The 17,227-nt window shown below is 37.3% G+C and overlaps 1 protein-coding gene across 1 annotated transcript in view; it reads left to right on the forward strand.

Annotated features, from left to right (window-relative positions):
• Positions 1 to 5,853: 5,853 nt before the first annotated feature.
• The window catches only part of LOC138708853 (uncharacterized), a 425,577-nt gene continuing 414,203 nt past the window's right edge, over positions 5,854 to 17,227 (forward strand). The window contains exon 1 of the mRNA XM_069839104.1: positions 5,854 to 7,049. Coding sequence (XP_069695205.1) covers positions 6,291 to 7,049 — 759 coding nt within the window. The 5' untranslated portion in view covers positions 5,854 to 6,290. The remainder of the gene's footprint in view (positions 7,050 to 17,227) is intronic.

Here is a 17,227-nt window from a genome sequence, read left to right on the forward strand (position 1 = left end):
TATGAATTTTATATGAACACTACAGCATTTGATGAAGAAACAACGATTAGGTAAATGAGAACAAGTTCAACAATTAGATTTTTCCAATAAAATGTGCAGAATGTAGCATGCACGTCTTCTTGACACCATCAAGTCTGGAATTCTTTAATATTCGAAGAACCTATTCTGTTCCTATCCCGTTACTCTGAAAATGTCCGTTGTTTTTGCTTTGCCAAAGAATTCATCATTCAGTCATTAATAGTTTTCTGCCCAAGGGCGCAGGTCTTTCACTGCAAACCCAGCATTCTCCAATTTTTTTTTTCTGCCTTCTTCTTTGTCTCCGCATATGATTCATATATCTTAATGTCGTCTATCGCCTGATATCTTCTCCTGCCCCGAACTCTTCTCCAGTTCACCATTCCTTCCAGTGCATCCTTCACTAGACAGTTTCTTCTCAGCCAGTGACCCAGTCAATTCCTTTTCCTCTTCCTGATCAGTTTCAGCATCATTCTTTCTTCACCCACTCTTTCCAACACAGGTTCATTTCTTATTCTGTCTGTCCATTTCATACTTCTCCGTATCCACATTTGAAGTGCTTCTAGTCGCTTCTCTCCACCTCTTCGTAATGTTTATGTTTCTGCCCCGTACAATCCCACACTCCACACAAAGCACTTCACTAGTCTCTTCCTTAGTTATTTTTCTAGAGATCGCAGTTAATGATCCTTTTTCTATTGAAAGCTTTCTTTTCTACGTAAGATTATTACATATTATCAAATCATAAACGTAGAATATCTTTCAGGCTGAAGACGCAAGAAGTCTACTGCTCAGAATTGGTTTCATATTTATTGATTATCAAGTTCGAATCCCGAGCAGCGATAAATTCGAAGGATGTGTCATGTGTCCAGAGGAAAATTTCCGCCAAAGCTCTGAGTTCGCCTCCCTTGAGAATTCAGGTAAGTCGAAACTGTTTTATTTTAATCGTAAAGTATTAGTATTGAGTTCATTTCCTTGTTTTCAGCTATGTATAAAAATAAGTTCAAAAAATATTTGCTCTATATCACAGATTAGACTCTCTTTAGTTTGAAATCTAGGTACCGTAGTTAATATAAAATTTCAGCTTACATATCGATTACTTCAGTTTTTAAATTCAAAATTAGCAAAAATCATGGCGCACCCATTAGACGAGTACGACACGAATAATAATACTTACTTACTTACAAATGGCTTTTAACCCTTTCTAACCCAAATTAAATTTACAAGCAATCTATGTTGAAACAAATAGCTGTATTAGGACGAAGTTACGGGAGTGGCAACATTTGAAACAAAACTATATTGATGAAAATGTATTGAAATAGAAGTTATCCAGCAAAATTTACCTTCATATGTAACACACAAGTATATAAACGCTATAAAGTTAATTATTGCCATGTGGTATCTATAGGTAAGAAAGGGTTAAGGAACCCGAAGGTTCATTACCGCCCTTACATAAGCCCGCCATCGGTCCCTATCCTGTGCAAGATTAATCCAGTCTCTATCATCATATCCATTTTAATATTATCCTCCCATCTACGTCTCGGCCTTCCCAAAGGTCTTTTTTCCTCCGGTCTCCCAACTAACACTCTATGCATTTCTGGATTCCCCCATACGTGCTACATGCCCTGCCCATCTCAAACGTCTGGATTTTATGTTCCTAATTATGTCAGGTGAAGAATACAATGCGTGCAGTTCTGCATTGTGTAACTTTCTCCATTCTCCTGTAACTTCATCCTTCTTAGCCCCAAATATTTTCCGAAGCACCTTACTCTCAAACATCCTTAACCTATGTTCCTCTCTCAAAGTGAGAGTCCAAGTTTCACAGCCACAAAGAACAACCGGTAATATAACTGTTTTATAAATTCTAACTTCCAGATTTTTTGACAGCAGACTGGATGATAAAATCCTCGCAACCGAATAATAACAGACATTTCCCATATTTATTCTGTGTTTAATTTCCTCCCGAATATAATTTATATTTGTTACTGTTGCTGCCATGTATTTGAATTTTTCCACCTCTTCAAAGGATAAATTTCCAATTTTTATATTTCCATTTCGTACAATATTCTCGTCACGAGACATAATCACATACTTTGTCTTTTCGGGATTTACTTCCAAACCTATTTCTTTACTTGCTTCAAGTAAAATTCCCGTATTTTCCGTAATCTTTTGTGGATTTTCTCCTAACATATTTACGTCATCCGCATAGATAAGCAGCTGATGTAGCCTAACCCCTTCAATTCCAAATAATAATAATAATAATAATAATAATAATAATGATAATAATAATAATAGATAAATGGGAATGCAACTATTAGCAGGGAAGAAATCTTAACGGTTTATTCTGTCCACTCCACTTCTTTATTTCTCCTCCCCCCCGTTCAAAAATAGTCTGAAATCACTATGGGGAAAGAAATTTTTAACGACTTTACTACCAGTGTATGGTACCAGTGCTCACTCACCACAGTAATGAATTTGGGGAACAACACTGAGAAGCGAAATTCTGCTGTGACATGTGGACGTATGGACAGCAGTCGGCGTCTCGGATTTGGCTCTTTTTTAATTATTGGTTTATTTTACGACGCTTTAACAACTGCAATGTTTGCGTCTGAGTGAAATGAATGTGATAACGCTAGCAAAATTAATACAAGTTCCAGAGTCGAAAATTAACCAGCATTTGCTCTTAATGGATTGGAGGAAAATCCACAGAAAAATCCCAACCAGGTAACAAGTCCCAACTCGGGCTCGTTCGTTTCACGGTCAGACATGGTTTGGCTCTTCTAGGGCTCTCGCGTGAAGGAAGAAGGAAGAAATTGTGAAAATTTTATTTTCAAGAAACTGTAATCTGCGAAAGAAATGTAGAAAATTAACGACTGTTTTAGTTAATGGGATCGATAAATAGGCAGGAGAACGATTTGGAAAATTTGATCTAAAAGGTAGACTAGACTAGCCCTGGGTTCTTTATTCTCGACAGATCTAGTGTACTTAATAATCGATCTTGTGTAAGTTTTCATATCGATGTTAGAAACCAAGTTTTATATTTTCCTGTTAAGGGAAAAGCACTACTTCAGACTCTCAGAATTTGCAGATAATCTGTTCTGAAGTAGAAAACTTATGTTAGGAAATTACTACTAATTTTACCTCAAGCCCCCTCAGGGTTCAGAGATTCTGAATTCAGCCCGTATAGCAAGTGCAAATATTCAATGCGATGGTACATATCCTCTGTCATATCAATGGTAGCGGAGTACAACTTGGTCTTCATGTACCCCCACATAAAAAAATCGAAAGAACTTAAGTCGGTTAGCGTGCAGACCAAGGCACGGGAGTGTCATGTCCGTTCAGTGTCCATGGAGGGTTACGGACAGACTGACGAAATCGATGACCGTAATGTGGTCGAACCACAGGCTAGTATATACAGTCACGAAGCTCAATACGTAGTAAATACGCATCCGTAGATAGTTGCTAACCACTAGGATCGCTACTATCGCCTCATCACAGACAATGCGAAATAGTACCTGCACAGTCAATTGTTCCTAGTACCATCATAACTCAAGCTTTGTGACTGTATATACTAGACTATGGTCAAACCTTAGCAAGACGCAACAACGCTGAAAGTGTGCCCATAGCAGATGAAATGATGGAATGTACAGTATACTGCTATAAGTTTACTCTTAAAGTATTTATTCATATAAACTTATTTACTTATTATAGTTCCCAGAAACTGTCCTGTAGTTTATGGCATCTAATAACAGGACACACCATTCATTTCATCCATGCATAGTTTTCTGCCCAAGAGCATGTCTTTCACTGCAAACCCAGTATTCTCCAATCTTTCCTATTTTTTGCCTTCCTCTTTGTCTCCGCATATGATCAATATATATCTTAATGTCGTCTATCATCTGATATCTTCTTCTGTCTCGAACTCTTCCCTCGTTCACCATTCCTTCCAGTGCATCCTTCAGTAGGCAGTTTTTTCTCAACCAATTCTTTTCTCTCTCCCTAATCAATTTCAGCATTTCTTTCTTCACCCACTCTTTCCAACACAGCTTCATTTCTTATTCTGTCTGTCCATTTCACATGTTCCATTCTTCTCCATATCTACATTTCAAATGCTTCTAGTCGCTTCTCTTTACTTCGTCGTAATGTTCAAATTTTCTGCTCCATACAATGCCACACTCCACACAAACACTTCGCAGTCTTTTTCTTGATTCTTTTTCCAGAAGACAGTATAAGATACTTCTTTTTCTATTAAAAACTTCCTTTGCTATTGCTATCCTCCCTTTGACTTCCTGGCAGCAGCTCATGTTACTGCTTATAGTACACCCCAAGACATATTTGAAGCTGTCCACTTGCTCTACTGCCTTATTTCGAATTCGCACGTTTACCTTCTTCATTTTTCTTCCTATAACCATGATCTTCGTCTTGTTTGTATTTATCTTCATCCCATACTGGCCACAGCTGTTATTTAGCCTCGGTAGCATATCCCTTAGTATTGTCTCCTCTTCTGCTAACAATGCCATATCATCAGCAAATCTTATGCATTTTATTCTTTTTCCTTCTACTATCACCCTTCCTATGTTCTGAAAGGTGCACACTGTGTAACTGTTAAATGCACTAGCCTAATAAAATGAGGTGACAAGTGAAATTTGAAATAAGTAAAACATTTGCAAGTAAAACCACATTTAAAATTAAAAATAAATTTGAAGTAATAATTTATAACAAATGGAAAAATAATGAAGTTAAATTATAAGAAGCTAAAAATTGCTAAACTAAATACATTATTACTTACTTACTGGCTTTTAAGCCACCCGGAGGTTCATTGCCGCCCTCACATAAGCCTGCCATTGGTCCCTATCCTGAGCAAGATTAATCCATTCTCTATCATCATATCCCACCTCCCTCAAATCCATTTTAATATTATCTTCCCATCTACATCTCGGCCTCCCTAAAGGTCTTCTTCCCTCCGGCCTCCCAACTAACACTCTATATTCATTTCTGGATTCGCCCATACGTGCTACATGCCCTGCCCATCTCAAACGTCTGGATTTAATGTTCCTAATTATGTCAGGTGAATACAATGCATGCAGTTCTGTGTTGTGTAACTTTCTCCATTCTCCTGTACCTTCATCCCTCTTAACCCTAAATATTTTCCTAAGCACCTTATTCTCAAACACCCTTAACCCATGTTCCTCTCTCAAAGTGAGAGTCCAAGTTTCACAACCGTAAAGAACAACCGGTAATATAACTGTTTTATAAATTCTAACTTTCAGATATTTTGACAGCAGACTGGATGATAAAAGCTTCTCAACCGAATAATAACAGGCATTTCCCATATTTATTCTGCGTTTAATTTCCCCCCCGAGTATAATTTATATTTGTTACTGTTGTACCAAGATATTTGAACTTCTCCACCTCTTCAAAAGATAAATTTCCAATTTTTATATTTCCATTTCGTACAATATTCTCGTCACGAGACATAAAAATACATTATGATGATGATGATGATGATTATTATTATTATAAAAGTAAATAAATTACTTAGTATTTATATAAAAGGAAGAAACGATGTACTAGCATAAGAATACGTGAATGAAATTAGTTCGTTGTTGTTAGTCTAAGCGCGTTCATGGTGTTAATTTCAAGGTCCGGTTCACGTAGCTAAACAACGCAGTAGTCTGCAATAACGAGGCGCTTGGTGCAGCGTCGTGCAACAGCCGTCAGCTGGCGCCCTCTGGAGGCGTCTGGCAGAACTCGTCTGCGTATTGATCTGCGGGGTGGGCTTGCGCGTCGCGGTGTGCTACTGATGCAAGACGCCGCCGCCGACGTTGTCTGCTGTGAAGCGGCAGTGTGCACTGATAGCAGGGGCCTGCCCCACGTGCACGGGGGCTCCAGGGAACTCTGAGCGTGTCACATAACCTCTGCAGTTGGCAAGCAGTCGCTTAACGTCACGAACACGAGTTACTGAAAAGTGTCAACAGGGATTCCAAGTCCTGTTCCTCGAAAGCAAAGCCCGGAGGTGAGTCAGTAGGAAAAAAATAAAGACTTAGTCATCATTTGTACGGAATATAAGAACTATCGAGTGTTTTTATAGAAGAGTGAAGAGGTTATAGGTTTTATCCTGACTTGGAGAAGTGTTTTGTTTTTATAAACAGTTTCATTTAAGCCGTTGCTAAGGATATTTATCGGCATTTGTTTTAGTAGTTGTAGCGTTTATATAGCGTCGCTGACTACAGGACTTTGTGTGCCATGTTGAGAAAGTGAGCGTCGCAGCTGCTAAAATGTACAAAACAGTGCGTCACGGTGAAAACTCGCTGCAATACACGATCCTGCCTCAGCAGGAAGATTCCAACGCTTCTGTCGCGATCTCCGCTGGGGGGCGCAGCGGCGCGGGGGTCCGGCGGCGGGCCAGAAGGGGGCGGACGGCCACGATCCTCATCCTGACACTGATCCTAGCGTGCGGTGTAGTCGGCGCCGCCGTCGTGGTACCGCTGCTTGTATCAACAGATCTAGGAGCCTTGCCCTCGGCCTTCCAGCGCTTCAGCGGTACTGCGCACCACCACGGCGGCCACCACGCGCACCACGTGGTGCCGAGGAACAGGACGTTGCACCACAATGTCACCACGACCACCAGCACCACGACTCCGGCGCCTAGCACCACCGAGGAGACGAGCACGTCCGCCCCCAGCACGAGTCCTCCGACCACGGTGAGGATGACGGAGGCGCCGAGCACGCTGACCTCCACGGAGGAGGCGCTGACCACCGTGCAGGACGTCAGCGGGCTGCTGGAGGAGGGCACCGCCGCCAAGGACCACGATCACGGCGGCCCCAGCAAGAAGAAGGCTCTTCCGGACGATCCCCGCAACAGCACCACGCACATCGTCGTGTCCGCCACCGTGGGGAAGGACAACCGCAGCGTGGAGGAGCCCACTGTGACCCCGGAGCCCCTGCCCAGGACCACGGAGCACCCCCCTGTGCACAGGTCGTGGCTGGAGCCCCGCTGGCCCTTCGCAGATCCTTCTTCATACTTTCAGTGGACGGTGAGTTTAACATTTTTTTCTTACATATAAGTCGAGTCCTTTATTGTTCACTAGCCGTACCCGTGCGCTCCGCTGCACCCGTTAGAAATAAATATAAAGTAATTACATAATTAAAATAGGATGTTTGATCCAGGGAACAACTTTTACAACAGCGCAAGATGATCTGCTTCGCTCATTACCTAATTTTTTTTTTTTTTGCATTGCATTTATTGCATATATATTTTATGTATTTTAACACGATTCAATTGAGCATAGTTAAAATTTGAATTATGCTAAAATAATGGATTGCTAAGCTAACGTACTATTACTGCATACTAAATCAATACACTCTCGTTGTTCGTTAATTCTCTGAGATTAAAATGAGTGTACATAAATATTATTTTAAAAAATACAGAAAACGAATGTACAAAATAGCCTATCAAATGTTCTGTGCATAAGAAGCTATTTTAATCTTACCTGTCCTCGATTTACTCAGACGTTACTGTAATAACATTATAGCATTATGTCCATCTACAGAAACTACACTTTCCAATGGTGAAATAATAATTAATTATACAAATCGGTTAATTTAGCTTCCGATATTACTCCATACAAGCATAGAAACATTGTCTGTAGGCTATGTTTCATAGCTTTCGATTGTTGTTGACCAAGGCCCCTTATAGACGAAGTCATTTGTTTATTTCATTACACGGCCTTAGATGGCAGTTATTTTAATTTTAAAACTCATTTATCTCATTAAATATCAGTCCTATAAAAATTTTTCAAGGAATAAAACTTGTCGCAAATTATTTTTAAAGAAACTTTTGTTATGTCACATTTTTCATAAAAATCAATAATAAGCGAGATATTTCGATTTATTTAATTCAGGCCCCCTTATAACCCCCTTTTAAATAAAGTATTTTGAATGCCATATAGCCTATAATCTAAGTTACAACGAACTTAATTTATATTCCAATTTTCATCGAAATCCGTTCAGGCATTATCGCGTGAAAAGGTAACAAACATACAGACAGACATACAAACAAAAATTTCAAAAAAGCGATTTTCGGTTTCAGGGTGGTTAATTATATATGTTAGGACCAATTATTTTTGGAAAATCGAAAATTACCAGAAAAATTTCGGCTACAGATTTATTATTAGTATAGATGAATGTTTGTTACTATAGAAACAATTACTCGATCAGCAGAAGAATGACTTGACAGGTTCACTTTCTCCGAGTATGCAGAAGTTTGCTGATATCCAAACAACTGCGCAGCATATTCTACCTACCGTTCCTGCTGCATTCCAAGGGCCTGGCCGCTGTCAAGCTCCAGACACATTACAACCTATCGGATTGCTTTGCGTACTCTGGCATTTGGAATCTTGTTTATCTCATAAGCAGAGCTAGGAAGGTGGTACAATGACTGTTAAGTTGTGTGAGCTTGGACTATATCTCTACCGAATGAAAAGTAGTAGCGCAGCTTTCAATGTCAGTGAACCAGAACGACAAACATGTACAGCCGGGTGATAACAAAACATATGCTGCAATCGTCCACAGCCTTAGAACAAGAAAATAATAAACGAATAATAAAAAAAACAATAATTTGTAATCATAAACTTCATAACTCCCAATCTAAAATAATTTCTTTGGTAGGCGGGAAAAGGTACATAAATAAAAAAAAATAATTTTTCAGGAGAGACTTTCTTTCTAAATTATTCTTAACTGAATATAACTATAATAATGAAATTCATGTATGTTGGTTAAAGTAAGACCCCTTTCAATTTAAAATACAAGAAATTTTATTATTAAAAAAATTATAAAAAATACTAAACTTATGTAATTAGGTACAACAGGAAAATCGACTTTTTTTTACTTATTGTTGGTTAAAGTAAGACCCCTTTCAATTTAAAATACAAGAAATTTTATTATTTAAAAAATTATAAAAAAAATACTAGACTTATGTAATTAGGTACAACAGGAAAATCGACTTTTTTTTTACTTATGTGCCTTTTCCCGCCGACCAGAGATTACTGTACTCCAACCAGGAGAAAGTCTCAGGGGAATGAGACGCAGAGGGGTAATGCTGTGAATGAAGTTGATGTCATAAGATGTCATAAGGTTACACACGTGGGTAGACGCATCTCCATTGGCTAACTCTCACAGCACTGATACACACATATTTATACTACCCTAGTTACAAAATTAGATCACGGTTAATTTCCTGGTATTTTAATCCCTCTATACAGGAAATAACATATCCAGAGAGCGCATGTTTTTTAAACTGACATTACAACGGTAATATTATCTATCTACTTCGCTCCAATAGATGACGCAATAGCAAGCACATTCCTTTCACGGTTAATCTCCTGGTTGGAGAACAGTACCATACATATAAAAATAACATACAAAGTATACAATTATGATTCTAGCCTCATTATAAGAAATAACAATGAACATTTTCATTTTATCAAAATAAATACTCCGTTTATGTTCAGAAAAAAATAAAAACAATATTTGTACTCTCAAAATATTCGTACTACGTCACAAGACGTTACTGAAGCAAATCTGAAATAAGATGCAATATTTCTTACTATCATCAGTGAACAACTACTTTGTGAATCTAATAGTGTATCTCGTATGTGCCATATAAATAATATTAAAACCATAATTGTTTTCAAGAAATTTTTTCATTTGTATTGTAATGACAGCTAGAAGTTCGTATCGTAATTCCGATGTTGAACTTGGACTGTAATGCAACCGAATGCATAGCAACACGAGACGTCAACATTTAACGAACAATAATCCGGGAAAAAATAAACGTGTTACATAATCCTGTTTGCATAATTATTTAATAACAAATGAGTTTCCTTTTTTTGGAATCATACTTAATATTAACACTACGTAAAGAGTAAAATAACAACAGAATAGCTCACTTTGTTCAGAACCTAAAATATTAATATAAGTTAACAATATTCTTCAAACAATTCACGATGTAGGCCTACATAACTCCACAGAATGATACTATGCATTGTTTATGTGAACTGCTTATCGTCTGTAGCGAGCGGGAGCAGGGCGAGGCGCGGGTGACACCTATACTCCTCACTGTACACAACTGAAGTCTACGATTTTGGTACGAACTTCCTACCTATGCTCATAAGTTTCACGAGATATCTTGAATTACATCTGACAACAGAGCAGAACGCTAGTAAGAACAGAAGCAAGTAACCGGAAAATTTCCCTTACAACCCTTTCCATCAAGGACACAGTTAACTTAAGTGCTGTAAATCTACGATATGGGATTCTCGGTTTTAATTGTATTCCCAAGGAAAGATTTTTAACTTTAAAACCAAACGTTAGTCTATTACAGATTCACATAGTAATATTGTATAGTTATTTCTTCATCGAATCATGACAACCAACCTATTGTAACTGAGATTTACGGAGTGGCTGTTGGAGAACGGCTGGTTTACATTGGTAGAGTAGAAGAAATACTAAAATCAGAAGTAAACACTGAAATACTAAAACAATTGTCTTTAGAGACAATTAATATTAGATACCCTCCACAAAACTGGCTTCATTTATACACTGACGGATCCTTGATCTCCAGAGAACAAGGTGCCGGTGCAGGTGTTACGTGCTGTCTCTTCTCACTTTATAGATCTCTTGGGTATGGAACAACAAGTTTTGATGGAGAAATCATAGCAATAAGTGAAAGTCTCAGGAATCTTCTATGCCACATCAATAAATTTAAGAATGCAGTTATATTGTCAGACTCCAAAGCAGCTATTCTATCAATAGTCTCTAAACACACACCTTCATCTCAAACAGCAGAAATAACTACAATGCTCTCTCAATTAATATCACTCAATAAAAGAATTGTATTCCAATGGATACCATCCCATTGTGGAATCCTGGGAAACGAGAATGCGGATGCTTTAGCAAAGAAGGGCAGCATTGCTACTTACAGACCTGTTACTAAATCTATGTATTACTCTGTGAAAAGATTTATTAAATCTACGTACTTAGACTTCAACAAACAAAATTTGATAACACAATCTCAAGGGAAAAAATGGAACTCTCTGCAACAAAATCCACAGTTAATTCCCGATTTACCACGAAAATCGTCTGTAGCTGCATTTAGATTGGCAACAGGCCATGACTGTTTGGCCAAACACCTGCATAGAATTGGAATATATCAGTCCCCTAACTGCCCATTGTGCAACTCAAACCAAGAAATGGATTCGGAACACCTCAAAATCTGTGCTTCAGTGGCTGGTCATGATAATATCTTTGAAAAATATTGGAGTTCAAGAGGTCAAATGACTTTATTGTCAAACGCCTGGCATTAGAAAACAACAACAACAACATTGGTAGAGTGAGTGGAAATGTAGTATTCTCGTGTAAAGATTAGGAATGTAGGCCTTATTGGTAGCATATTAGCGCTGGTAATTAGAATAGGATTCTGGGATAATATTTCGCAAAGTAACTCTACCGCTGTTCTTTCCTTATTACTGGATTTTTCATTTGACTACTGAGCACTGCATGTTCTCGCGGAGTAAACTGGTATGGGATATGGTTGAATGGAGCATTTATAAATGTCAAGCTAATACAGAATACGATCTCTACACTGAATGGCTTAAAATACTAGCTGTAAACATTTACTGACAGTCCACAGCTTTTCCTACTGTCTATAGGCTTGTCACTGTCATTTTCATACCAATCTTTCGTCAATAGTTGCCTATCATAGCTCAATCGCCAGACGAAATCTCATTGCATGCATCGGATTTCGATCCCAATAAATTCTACGAGATTTTGAGAGGACAAACCATCAGTCGGATAGGTTTCTCAGAGCATTTCGGATTTTTTCCATGCAAATCTCTAAATAGCCTATTGAAGTTAAGAAGTGACGGAGAATTTGAGGAAATCCTATGATTTCGTGTAACGCCTATACAGAAATTCGGGTAATGGAATTAGGATAAATAAATGTAATTTATTTGCAGTAAGATTGAAGTGTGCCTAATGAACGGAATGAAATTTAATAAGCTACCCATACTATTAAGAAGACAAGAACTGTTTTCAGGGATAGACAACAGTAACTGGTATGTTGTATGTAAACACATTGGAATATTGTTATTGTTTATCAATCCGAATAATGTTTGTTTATCCATTCAAATGAGAAGGGTTGTTAACTGTAATAATTACACGAGTGCAATATAATAATATTAATCCAAGAATAAAATTAAAACAATTACTTACGTATATCATAATAATTATTATAAATCACAGCAATAAAACATTATTATGTTTCCTTGTAATGGAGTTCAAAAACAAACTGCTGTCTATCACGGCATACTAGATACTATTGCCAACTACTCAGAGCGGAAATACGAAACAACAATACTTAACCTCAAAAGTAAGATAAGCTGAAATATTATTACATTAACAGAATAAACACATGAAAGGTTTTTACAGACATTTATTTATTACTTGAAGCTACAGTTATTGAAAACGCAATTTCAAAGTTAAATTTTGTTGACATTTCTAGATTTTCTGTGATTGACACTGAATTATTGTACTAGGCATCTTATCAAGAAACACAACTGTGATTGGTTGATTTTAATGCGGTTCTGAAACGATATTGGCCAATATCGCAAATTCATCCTATAAGTTGAACAGTCTCTGTAACCCTTGTACCACAGATTTAATGCGGGAAGTTTACTATTTTACTATAATCTTTGTTTTGTTTTTTAATTGAATTTCGGGAGGGAAACTATTATTCAGCACTGCGACCTACAAGATGTACAGCGCTAGGCGCATTCCCAACCCACAACCCGCTGACTACTCTAAGTTTCGCTGAGTATCCAAGTTTCGAGCAGGCAACCCTACTCATCCCTAGATCATCCCCCCCTCCGTACGTCTCCAGCCGGCGTTTCTGAAATGCTATGGAATGATGACGAAATGGAGTTATCTAAAGAAAATCAAAACTCGAGTGGGATTTAATTGACTGTTACACGATTAGAAGAAAGTATATAAAGATTAGAAGAAATAAAGTATTCTATTCCACTAATGTTAGCTTCATCAAAACGTTTGAACGGATCCGCCATTTTCAGTTGACTGTCTATAAGCAGTGAACAAATGGCGATCGCAAAGCATGTTTTATAGTACCATAAAGAATTTGCAGCTTGAAATGTAGGCAAATAAAGAAACAAATGGTAGGGAGATGATGAAAACAGAAGAAAGCATATAAAAATTAGAAGGAATAAAGTACTCTAATACAATAAAATAGGTATTAATTGACTTACTAATAATTATGTTTCACTAATGTTAGCTTCACCAAAACGTTTGAACGGAGCGCCATTTTCAGTCGACTATCTATGCGGGAAACAAATGACGATCGCGAAGCATGTTTTATAGTATTCCGTAAAGGATTTGCAGTTTGAAATGTTGACAAACAAAGAAACAAGTACTAGGGAAGTGATAAAAACAAACAAATGTTAGGGAAGTGATACAATTGTAGCGATAAACAGTCATGATTGGTTGAAATACATCCTTTCGTACCGTTTTATTGGTCAAAAGTAGTATGATGTAGTAAAAGTGTAATAGTCATATGAAAAATTCTAGACTAGACCTAGGACTCGAACCTGGACTGCCGCGTGACAGGCCGAAGGTTTTGTTTTGTTTACATACAGTCAAAGAATTAGTGAATATAGTTCAAAGCTCATGTTTACCAGCGCGTGATTAAGAATCCACTGACAACGAAGATTCAGCCTGAGGTGAGAAACTGTGATACAGTACTAACTTTCAGATCATAAATCTCCGATACAAAATAATACAAATGTGAAAATCCTAAAATGTCATTCGGAGCTCGTGTCACTGCAGCGAAACATAGCAATCTTAATGTGGTTCTGGTTTTTGATATGTAATTTTCTGCTTTTAATTAAACACGATGATTCGATGAAGTGGCACATCGTCTTAGCTTTCAGAAGTCGTTTTAGATTTCGATGAACAGTTCATATTTTCGTCAAGAATATACAGTAATCAATTTTTAATAACATTTGAGTGCAATGTTTATTTTGTATTGACCTCATTAACGCTTCTCTGTAATTTATTATGCGTTACACGTGACAACAATCAATCACAAACCGCGCATGTATAATCCATCAGAGTCATGAGTTTTAAAATCCAGTGAGTCTGATGGGCAACGATGAATTTAAAACGGTTCCGATGAACACTGATGAAATCCTGCTGAATTTATGAACGAATTGATGAAACTGCGGTGTCATCGATGAGTTCGAGGATGACGTAAGAAAGAATGCCCTTTCTCTGTAATGAGAAGACACGAATGTCTTCATGATCCTGAAAGAAATAATATTGACATACATATTCAACTAGGCCTATCTTTTGAAAAAGCTACTTCTTGGTTTTCGCCTTGATGATAACAAGACCTAGAGCATTTTATTTTCGTTGCGAAGAGAGGTACTGTATGTTATAATACCCTTCAACAGGTTTAACTCTTATTTGTTGTTCTTGGCTCCGAATTAACTTGGGAAGATTATATTAACGACCTGTATATCAGATTGACAAGAGCAATCTATTTATTAAGGAGACTTAGATACATTGTACCAAATGAATTTCTCAAAACCTCATATTTTGCTTTTTTTAATATTACAATCTGATCAGTTTGGGCATGGATAATATTAATTTATTATTATAAAGCTATTATGATAGTAGGAAAAATTTCTTGCTGGTTATATTATGATTAAAAGATGGAAGTTTCCATATATGACAATCAACAATGCATAATCTGAAAGACAAATGAAAATCATAGATGATTAAAATGGCTACTACAAATCAACAGCGGGCACAATGTGTTCTCTGGTATTCTAAATTTGAGAGTGTTAAAAGAGTTCAAAAGGAATTTCGACGTGAGTATGGTGTGCGTAATATACCTAAATACGATTCCGTAATGTTGTGGTATCGAAAATTTGTAGAAACAGGTTTTGTTTTTAAAAATCATGTAGGAGATCGCAGACGAAACCCAGTACGAGAAGCAGCTATCTCTTGGCTTGGCTCCCAAACTCCCCAGATCTAACCCCTCCTGACTTCTTTGTGTGGGGTTTTGTTAAAGACATTATCTATTCACAGAAACCCAGGAACATTGATGGTCTGAGAGTAAAAATTACTCAAGCTTTTAAAAAAATCACCCCTCTTATGTTACAATGGACATGTGCTTAATTGCATCACCGTTATGAGTTGTGCAGGGTGCGCGATGGGGGTCATGTTGAGCTCTGAGGAATCTCCCATCTTTCAGTGTTGTATGCACAAAGTTTCAACAAATGAAGTTCAATAGTAAATGATCACGGTGTTTTTATTTTATCCATACCCAAACGGATCACCCTGTATAATTACTTATGGTATTAATTTGTGGAGAAATTGTCATAAAATTGATCAAGTTCTTCTTTTGCAAAAAAAAAAAGTTTCGACCGATTCTGATTTTGTTACGCACTGAAGACCTTTATTTATTTCTGAAAAAAAGAAACTATTGTTAATTTGTATATTTTCCATTGTTTGATTAAAATTAAATCAAATTTAAACAGTTATTATCCACATAGTGAGATTCATCATTATTCTACAAGACATAATTACCACCTTGTGACCCCTAGGGTTAGATTAGCCAAGTTTAAACAATGGTTTACATCAATTGCATTGTCTATGTTTAATAAACTTACTTATGGTGCATATATTGTTAATTTTAATAGATTTAAATGTGTTGTTCGTGACTAGCTAATCAAAAACCGTTTTTATGATATAAATGAATTTATGGAAACTACTGTTGATATAGTATGACACTCGGGAGGAAATTAAACGCGGAATAAATATGGGAAATACCTGTTTCTATTCGGTTAAGAAGCTTTTATATTCCAGTCTTACTTACTTCCTTACTTACTTACTTTATGGCTTTTAAGGACCCCGGAGGTTCATTGCCGCCCTCACATAAGCCCGCCATCGGTCCCTATCCTAAGCAAGATTAATCCAGTCCCTACCATCATATTCCACCTCCCTCAAATCCATTTTAATATTATTATTTTGTTTACGTCTCGGCCTCCCCAAAGATCTTATTCCCTCCGGCCTCTATTATATTCCAGTCTGCTCTCAAAAATCCTTAAAGATAGAATTTATAAAACAGTTATACTACCGGTTGTTCTGTATGGTTGTGAAACTTGGACTCTTACTTTGAGAGAGGCCTCAAAATTGTGCTTCAGTGGCTGGCCATGATAATATCATTGAAAAATATTGGAGTGCAAGAGGTCAAATGACTTTATTGTCAAACACCTGGCATTAGAGAACAACAACAACTTTGAGAGCGGAACAGAGGTTAAGGATGTTCGAGAATAAGATGCTTTCGAAAATATTTGGGGCTAAGAGGGATGAAGTTATAGGAGAATGGAGAAAGTTACACAACACAGAACTGCACGCATTGTATTCTTCACCTGACATAATTACAAATATTAAATCCAGATGTTTGAGATGCGCAGGACATGTAGCACGTATGGGCGAACCCAGAAATGCATATAGAGTTTTAGTTGGGAGGCCGGAGGGAAAAAGACCTTTGGGAAGGGCGAGACGTGGATGAGAGGATAATATTAAAATGGATTTGAGGGAGGTGGGAAATGATGATAGAGACTGGATTAATCTTGATCAGAATAGGGACCGATGGCGGGCTTATGTGAGGGCGGCAATGAACCTCCGGGTTCCTCAAAAGCCAGTAAGTAAGTATTATTATTATTATTATTATTATTATTATTATTATTATTTATTATTATGGGCGAATCCAGAAATGCATATAGAGTGTTAGTTGAGAGACCGGAGGGAAAAAGACCTTTAGGGAGGCCGAGACGTAGATGGGAAGATAATATTAAAATGGATTTGAGGGAGGTGGGATATGATGATAGAGACTGGATTAATCTTGCACAGGATAGGGACCGATGGCGGGCTTATGTGAGGGCGGCAATGAACCTTCGGGTTCCTTAAAAGCCATTTGTAAGTAAGTATTATTATTATTATTATTATTATTATTATTATTATTTATTTTTTTTATAATTTATAAAACAGTTATATTACCGTTTGTTCTGTATGATTGTGAAACTTGGACTCTCACTTTGAGAGAAGAACATAAGTTAAGCGTGTTTGAGAATAA

Source organism: Periplaneta americana, chromosome 11, assembly GCF_040183065.1.
Source record: "Periplaneta americana isolate PAMFEO1 chromosome 11, P.americana_PAMFEO1_priV1, whole genome shotgun sequence".
Lineage (NCBI taxonomy): Eukaryota > Metazoa > Arthropoda > Insecta > Blattodea > Blattidae > Periplaneta > Periplaneta americana.